The 8,785-nt window shown below is 37.6% G+C and overlaps 1 protein-coding gene across 1 annotated transcript in view; it reads right to left on the bottom strand.

Annotated features, from left to right (window-relative positions):
- Nucleotides 1-8,785, bottom strand: part of CPB2 (carboxypeptidase B2) — a 45,107-nt gene continuing 36,322 nt past the window's right edge. Inside the window, exons 10-12 of the mRNA XM_060129559.1 lie at nt 7,036-7,238; nt 4,202-4,289; nt 1-320 (exon numbers count right to left, since the gene is read on the bottom strand). Coding sequence (XP_059985542.1) covers nt 136-320; nt 4,202-4,289; nt 7,036-7,238 — 476 coding nt within the window. The 3' untranslated portion in view covers nt 1-135. The remainder of the gene's footprint in view (nt 321-4,201; nt 4,290-7,035; nt 7,239-8,785) is intronic.

Raw genomic sequence — 8,785 nt, 5'->3', positions numbered from 1 at the left:
TTCTTTGACAAAACCAAGGAATGGGAAAACCTTTTATGAAAACTGATAAAACTTAAAAAGAAACTGGTACAAAGATTCGGTTTGGCTGGAATCAGTAAATTAAAATATGGGAACAGAGTGAAAAAATCAAGGGCATTAAACATTCCTGATGACATGCCAAGCTATTTTAGAGACAGCAGCGAAAGCTTCTGTACAGGTGGGTTTGATGTAACTCTCTGGCAGCAAGAATCCGTATCTGCCTGTATCTCGAAGTTCAATTGTAAACGAATATTTGATGCCCAAGTCATGGATCCAGTCATCCGAACCTCCAGGAGCTAGATCTACAAAAAGAAAAAAGAAATTACTTTTTGAAATACAGATGTTTCAAGTTAACTAACACGATGGGATTTTTTCCCCTAAAAATGAAAACAGTTTTGCTTTTTTCTGATTATTAAATAATCTTAAGTTTGTGGAAGAAAATAGAGATTGAAGGAAAGCAGGTTAAGGAAGAAAATAAAAATTACCCATATAACCCTACCAAGGAGTGATGGTCACCATTTATATTCTAGTGCTTTCTTTTTCAGTGCATACTTTAACATATTTTTCCTACATAAATAAGATCATTCTATACAAGATATTCAGGAACATTCCTAAACATAATCTATCCTGGCCAGCTTTATGTATTAATGAGTTCAAATCTACCTTATCATTTTTTTTCTTTAATTTTTGGCTGCATTGGGTCTTCCTTGCTGCGCGCGGGCTTTCTCTAGTTGCGGTGTGCAGGCTTCTCGTTGCGGTGGCTTCTCTTGTTGCGGAGCATGGGCTCTAGGCACGCGGGCTTCAGTAGTTGTGGCACATGGTCTCAGTAGTTGTGGCGTACAGGCTTAGCTGTTCCGTGGCATGTGGGATCTTCCCGCACCAGGGCTCGAACCCATAACCCCTGCATTGGCAGGTGGATTCTTGACCACTGCACCACCAGGGAAGCCCTACCTTATCATTTTTAATGATCTCATAGCATTGCTCTGTAAAGCTGGATGTAATTAATTTTAATAATTATTTATTTGGAGAGCTGCACGTTGTGCTGTTGTGCTGCACGTTGCCAAATAGCCTTCAAAAGAATTGAACTAATTTATACCTCCATTAGCAGGATATGAATATGCCCATGCTCCATTCCCATACCATCCATGTGAATTATACATTTCTGGCAATTTTGTGGGTGAAAAATAATATCAAATTGTCTTTATGTTTGATTATCAGTGAGTTGAACATTTTTTTGTATATTTATTGACCATCTTTATATTTTTATCAATTGTCTTTGCTCATTTTTCTTCTTGATTCATTTTATAGATTACTTATAAAAGCAGCATTAGTGTTATTAGCCCTGTGTAATATGTGGAGAATTTTTTTTCTTTTTTGGTCATTTAGCCTTCAACTTGGTTTATGGCAGTGTTTTTATGTTAAAATATTTTATGTATCTGGAATTTATTTTGGAGAAAGACATGTTAGTAATCTAAGTACAATTTTTTTCTAAGTAACTCACCAGTTTTTCCAACCCTATTAATTGAACAATGTCTAACATTCTTAACTGTTTGAAATGCCTTCTTTATGAGATACTAGATCTTACATATCTGAGTGTCTTTCTGTACTCACTATTCCCTTCTAATGATGTCACTTCCAGCTCAGTTCCTTTACATTGAACCTTCTCGTTTATCCATAATTGCTTCTTTGTGTCTTTATAATTAGTATAATTAAAACAAAAAACCCCTGCAACTATGACAGGTTTATAATGTGTTTTAATACTTGGTTGGAGCAAATTCTCTCTTATTAATCTTATTTTTCAGAATTTTACAAGCTCTTCTACCAAATGTATTCTTTCAAATGAAGTTCAAAGTCATTTAAGTGTTCATTGGGACTGCATTAAATATACAAACTAATTTAGAATGACTAGCACTTTTTTTTGTATTGCTTTTCCACTCAAAACCATAGTGGGTTTCTCCTTTTATTTGTCTTCATTTATGTACACCAGTAAAGTTTTCTAGGTTTTTCATAGAGATCATATGGATTTGTGTGCGCACATATATACATTTAACAATGAATCTATATATGTATGTATGTATCTATACGTACACGTCTGCATGTGTATACATGTATATTGGGGGGGCAGTAGGATCTTTTTTCCATTTTACTTTCTTCCTGATTGTTTTTGGTATATAAGTAAGTTACAGATTCGTTTATATTTAGTTCATAGTCAGCCACCTTACTCAACTCTTTGTTACTCTATTTTTGTGTTTTCCAGGTAGACACTCATATAATATGCAAAGTGATCATTTTTCCTCCTTCCAATACCTATACTTGAATTAATGACAAAGGTGTTTACTGAAGTGCTGTTTATACTGAAGTATTGAAAAATATCCATCAACAGTGGATTAGTTGTTATTCCTTCAGCAAATATTTCTGATAGCTATTATTAATATTTGGCATTTATTCTTCCAGAATTTTTTTATACTTATGTACACGTGCGCACGCATGCACACACACAGACACAGACACACACACACACACACACAGATTTGTATTGAATGAATGCATGCCTGGAGATGGAATGATTTCGTCAAAACAAGAAGTTGCTCTAGAATTGCCTCCAGCCCTGAGGCACTATGGTCATGCTTTGGGGAACAACAGGAGAGAGAGGATGGGAATCAAGAAAGCTCTGAATTATGAACGGAAGTTGTGACCCAGAGCAAGGACCTGGGTCGGCAAAGGCAGAGATAGACCAGTGACAGCAAGAGACAGAGACACCACGTGGACCAATCTGGCCTCAGTTTGTCCTGAGATAATTTGGGATGATTGAGGAGGAAAAGGAAGATTCTGGACTTTCTACTAATAGACCTTTGGTGCTCAAGTAATTTACTGAAAATAATATGGATGTGATTATTAATACGAATGTGTTTTTATCCCCCTATAAATCATAGCTGTTAAAGGAGACTCTGGGACTCGGCACATATTATCTCAAAGCCTTTTCACATGCCATTTCCTCTCCCTGGTTTTTTCCCACACCTTTGTTTGGCAGCCACTTACTGGGTAGGTCTCCCAGATGTGTCACCTACGGAGGAAGACCTTTCCAGGCCAGCTGAGCTAAGCTGCCTCTCTCTCAGGCAGTCATTTTCAAACCTATACGCTAATATTATGTTGTTCACTTATCAGTGGGATTACACTATATGTTACTATTTAATTGTTTACATCGGAGATTGGCAAACTTTTTCTGTGAAGGACCAGATAATTAATATTTTAGGCTTTGAGGGCCACATAGTCTATGTCAGAACTACTCAACTCCACTGTCCTGAAAGCTATATAGACAATATGCAAATGAATGAGTGTGGCTGTGTTTGAATAAAGCTTTATTTGTGGACACTGAAATTTGAATTTTACGTAATTTTCGCATGTCACAAAATCTTATTCTTCTTTTGGTTTTCTTCAACCATTTAAGAAATGGAAAAACCATTCTTAGCTTACAGGCTATCCAAAAACAAGCAGTGGGCTGGATTTGGCCCATGGGTTATAGTTTGCTGACACCTTGTTACATGCTTATTTTCTGTTTCTTTTCTCCCATCTCCCCTTCCAGTTTCAAAAAGAGCAAAATTGTCTGTTATCCCACTGTGGATACAAAGGAGTCCCTCAACAAATATCTCCCAGCAGAAATTAATTTAAAATATGTGTTAAGAGCTTGCCACACACATCTCCCATCAGTGTGATACAAACAAAGGACATTCAACTGTAGTGTGCCATGAGCTATACTCTTGGACACAGGTTGCCACTAAAAAAGCATCTAATGTAAATGGTATTCCTAGATTTGTACAGTGTTCAACCTGCACAACCTTACATGGTGGCCCTGGGCATCTTAAACATTCTTTTGACCCTTTATGACTTTTTCTGTTTCACTCAACTAGTGTGATACCAATTCTATAATCCCTACTCTATAGCACTGAGCATAATTTCTTAAGTATCATTTTGGTTTCTTTTTAGTATATTTATGTATTAATATAGCCTTGTTCAGTACTGTCATAGCTATCATGCTTCCAATTCTAACTGTTATAATCCAATTGTTTTACATGGGACCATGTTTAAAGATTCCACTTAGAAAAATTAAATCCACACAGAAAAACCAAACACAAATTTCTTTAGTGCCTCACAGTCCCCTAAGATCTTAAGAAGAAATACTTACATAAACTTTCTGAACCACTGCCATGTGTATATCTGGTATTTTTATTAGTATTCTCAATAGCACGGACTGCTTCACTGGCCACTAGAGACTGAAATCAATAAGATATGGAATTTCAGTTAATGTACAGCTTTAAAACAAGACAGGTAGAAGTTTCTTAAAAAAAACACAAAAACCCAATCATATATTTATTCAATCAAACTGTATATATGAAGAAATAGAGAGCAGAATGGTTGTTGCCAGGGGCTGGGGGTGGTGGAGGGAGGAGAATGTGGAGATGCTGGTCAAAGGATACAAACTTCCAGTTATAAGACGAGTAAGTTCTGAGAATCTAAAATACAGCCTGGTGACTATAGTTAACAATACTGTATTATATACTTGAAAGTTGCTAAGAGAGTAGATTTTAAGTGTTCTCACCACAAAGGAAGAAACTAATTATGTGAGGTGACGAACGTGTTAATTAGCTTTATTGTGGTAATCATTTCACAGTATATATGTGTATCAAATCGTTACATTGTACACCTTGTACTTACACAATGTTACAAGTCAATTAATTATATCTCAATAGAGCCGGGGTGTGGGGAGAATTGTATATATGAAAAAATCTGCATTTATCCAAGAGATAAATTGAGAAGAATAAATTAACTTTTAAAAATGTTCTTCTCTTTACGGAAATCACAGTTGGGTGGCTTTAGACACAGACTCTTCCAATATATTGAAATTTTATTTAAGTTGAAGAAAAAATAATTCTCATATGCCTTTTTTAGGAATTCATTTATTTTGTAAAACAAAGTATATGTAACAAAATTATACTGTAAAACAAAGTCTAACTATATTTCAAAGGCAAACAACTAGACAAAATTGTCACCAAACTTTAAACCCAGCTTCTCTAAACAATACACGTATGTCAGCAATGTATGAATCCCTCCTCATTCTTCTCACAAACTCTATTTCCTTTTCGTGTAAAATGTCTAATGCCTCCCAAAGACTCATCAAATAAAAAAGTTTATATCCCTGGTGTGCTGCAGGATAGTAACAAAGTCCCCTGTTCCACTATTTTTGTTTCTAGCTTATGCAGATCTTTTCTGAAATTGGCACTAGCATCATGGTATTCACTGTCCCTCCCTTGAAGGACCCGAGGAATATCAGTGGATATGATGTTGTGCCATTCCTCTGCTCAAAAGTTTTAACGGAACCCCCTGATCTACAGAATAAAATGTAAATCGATTCTGACATTCAGACTAGGTGACCTCTCCTTCACAGGCTGACCTCATCTACTTTCTGAGGGATCAACTTCCTTTTTTGACCCTACATTCCCCTGAACATACTTCCTGTGGGGAGGACCTTGGCCTCAGCTTAGAAAGTCTTCCCCTCCGGGTCCACTTACAGAAATCCTATCTTTCAGTATCTGGCTGAAATTATGCCTGTTCCTTCACTTCACTGGCACTTTATCATTCCTTTTTCTTTACATTATGTCACACCTTAATAGATTATAAGCCCTCGGGACAGGGACTTTATCCCCTCACTTATCTGTTTCCTTCTGAATGAATTAATGAGGCCACTCCTAGTTATCCCAGTCAGAAGTGAGTTGTACCATCTGTGTCACTTACTTAGTAGTTACTATACCTTACAGTACAGCTATCTGTAACAATTGCTAATGGCTGAGCTCCCTAACCATTTCATATTCTCTTAAAGGACAGGGTCCTACCTGATGCTTCTTTCAATGTCCATCAACACAGTATTTTACACATAATAACTCTCAACAAACACTTGTGACGATAGTAATCCAAAAATAATTCAAAATCACACTAAGTCTACTTCCAGATCACGATGAATATGCTCTCACTTCTTCAAAGGTAACACCAATAAAGGAGCTTTCCTGAAACGTTTTCCCTCGAGAGGAAAAAGGAATCATAAGTATCAAGGATGTTTCTGTTCTAAATGAGTTATTCTTAGCAACTGCAAATAACTTTATATTTGTCCTCAGGAATTGCTAGCCCCTAATGTGGCTATAGTTTATTCTGTTAAGAGAACCAGACCAAAACAAGTCAATAAGAAACAAACCAGTACATAAAGATCAGACCTTGGGCAAGAAGTGGACTGTTGCTATAGCACTTCCATTGTGTTGCCATAGCCCTTCCATCCCAGAGAGCATCTGGGATGAGGATTTGTCCAAACCTAGCCACAGTCCATCAAGAACCCTTGCATCCTTTGCCATTAACCCAAGCATAGACTATCTGGGACCAAAAAGTGATGGGGGGTAGCCAACTGCGAGTCCTCTTTGAACTCACTGTATCCTCCACTGCATTCCACAAAAGGAGGGAGGTCTTGCCTCAGTGCTGAAATTGGAGTTGCTTTTAATAGGACCAAACCCCTGCAAATTAGGAAGGTCAGTGTATAAACCATTCCCAATGCTAGTATCAAATCGATAAGTATTGTGCTAAGACTTGATACGTGGTGGGCTGTTGTAGAAAGCTAGCACCTACAAACAGACCAATAATTCCAGAAAGCCTTGTCCTCATCCTTGTTCATATGGCTTCATATGTAGATTAGGTCAAGGTAGACTGGTTCCCTTCTGAGGTTCCAAGAGCTAGTCTGACATTTTCCTAGAGAGCCCCTCTGCTAGACGGAAGTTCATGTCCTCAAAATAAGGCTCAGTCCTTTACAGTCTCTCAATGAACCCTGACCTAGGGTGACTCTCAGAAATGTTAGATCAAGATATAAAGCATCTATCCCCCTTTGTCCTCTACAGAACGTTTTTCCCCACAGTTTTTGATTCTTGAACTACGTATTATTTTACTTCTGAAATGCTAATGAGAAAATTAAGCAGCACTTACTAGTTCCTCGTGGTCTTTGCTTTTGCTTCTGCTATAGGAATACGGAAACACTATCTTCTGGGAGTACGAATGCATGCTGACATAAGCTTTAATGTGGTTGATATTTCTTCTCAAGAAATCAGCCACTGCCTTCACTTCTGGTTCCGACTCAGGGTAAAGTCCACAGTAGGTTTCCGAGCACGAGAAACTCGAGGCACCTTCCTCTGTAGTGAAATTGATGGAGTGGAATCATAAGTAGATAATGCAACCTATTGTAATTTGTGATCTCCCTGACCATGTATTCTCCTAATATACAGGGTGTAACATTTTTAGATAAATGGATTCACTTGAGCTCTGTAAAGAACATATTTCTAATGTCCCCTAAATGTTGTTTATGTTTATTTTGAATTCAAATATTTACATGCCCTCATAGCAAGCCATCCAACAGTTGCTGCCTGAGGGCAGCCATCTTGCAGCCCCGAGAAAGTGGCTAAGAGAGTCTCAGAAATGCCAGCTCTGCCTCCAAACTTGTGGTTACAAGAGAAAAATAAACCCCATTTTCTTCCATCATTGTAAGTTTGGTTTTTCTGATATGTGTAGCTTAAAAATCACTAATTAATCCAGCTCATAAAAGTCTCATTTGAGAACTCAGAATATGTAAGTCTGCTTTCAGTGCTACTTCTAACTTGCTAACGTGGTTTAGTAAGTAAAACGGAATGGCGATATTTGGTGCTAGACTAATATGTGTTCATTCCTTTGAGAAATTATACAAAACAACACTTCGGATGGTAGCCTGACTCCCATCACTTCTCTCCTCTGTACCTAATTCACAGCGGTAGAGCCCCAGGGAGCCACCTCTGACCCAGAAAGATTCTTCCCTCCTGGAAACCGTTTATTAGCCCCGATTTGGGTCCCTCACTTGTCTTTTGCCATTCGGAATCCCTCCACTGATAACCTGAAATCAAGATGCAGATTCTAGTTTCAGTCAAGCTACTCTCTTGAAAACAAAGAAGATAACAGCAATAACATCACCAGCTGACGTCCAAAGAGCACAAGCTGTCTGTCAGGAACTCTGCTAAGCCTTACAGGCGATATCTCATTTAATCTTTACAGCAAACCTGTGAAGTAAACGCTCTTATTTTAGGAGACTCAAATTGGGCACCATTGGTGAGAACCATTCTTTACACTAAGAGGCTATGTTTCATATTGTTAAAAACCCCATCACTTGATTTCAATCTTGTCTTTGCCATTTAATAGCTATATGGCTTGGGTAATTTTTTTTAACCAATAAGTCAAAAGTTGATGTAATCTAAATTAGTCCTTTATAGGAATGAATGGCGGTAATGAAAGATGAGGCCTTAAGTTGGACACTACTTTTAGACTTCCATTATAAGGACTGTTTGGAATCCCCATTCTATGTACTATCAACAGAACTTTTGTGGCCCAGCAGGAAATCCGAATACCCATATGCTCTCTGGCTTCCCAGAGCAACCAAGCAAGACAAACTCTTTTCACTCAATGGGAATTTTACATTTTACAAAACACTTGTGGCACGAGATGGGCATCTGGCACTGTCAACTCTTAACATGTTGGGAGTTTTCCTTTCAAATATATTTCTGTTTTTTATTTTTTTAAAATGCCAGTAAGGCACTGCTAATTGTTAAGACTCAACAGTAATTTTAAAAAGTTCTAGTCTTCTATTTTGGCGTTTAAGCTGTTTATCACTCACTTGCATTTCCATCAATCTTCTAGAGTGGTTGAGAAAGAGTAG

The sequence above is a fragment of the Lagenorhynchus albirostris genome, chromosome 18, assembly GCF_949774975.1.
Source record: "Lagenorhynchus albirostris chromosome 18, mLagAlb1.1, whole genome shotgun sequence".
NCBI lineage: Eukaryota > Metazoa > Chordata > Mammalia > Artiodactyla > Delphinidae > Lagenorhynchus > Lagenorhynchus albirostris.
Note: the sequence above shows the minus strand (reverse complement) of the source record. Positions and strands in the feature narration are given on the sequence as shown.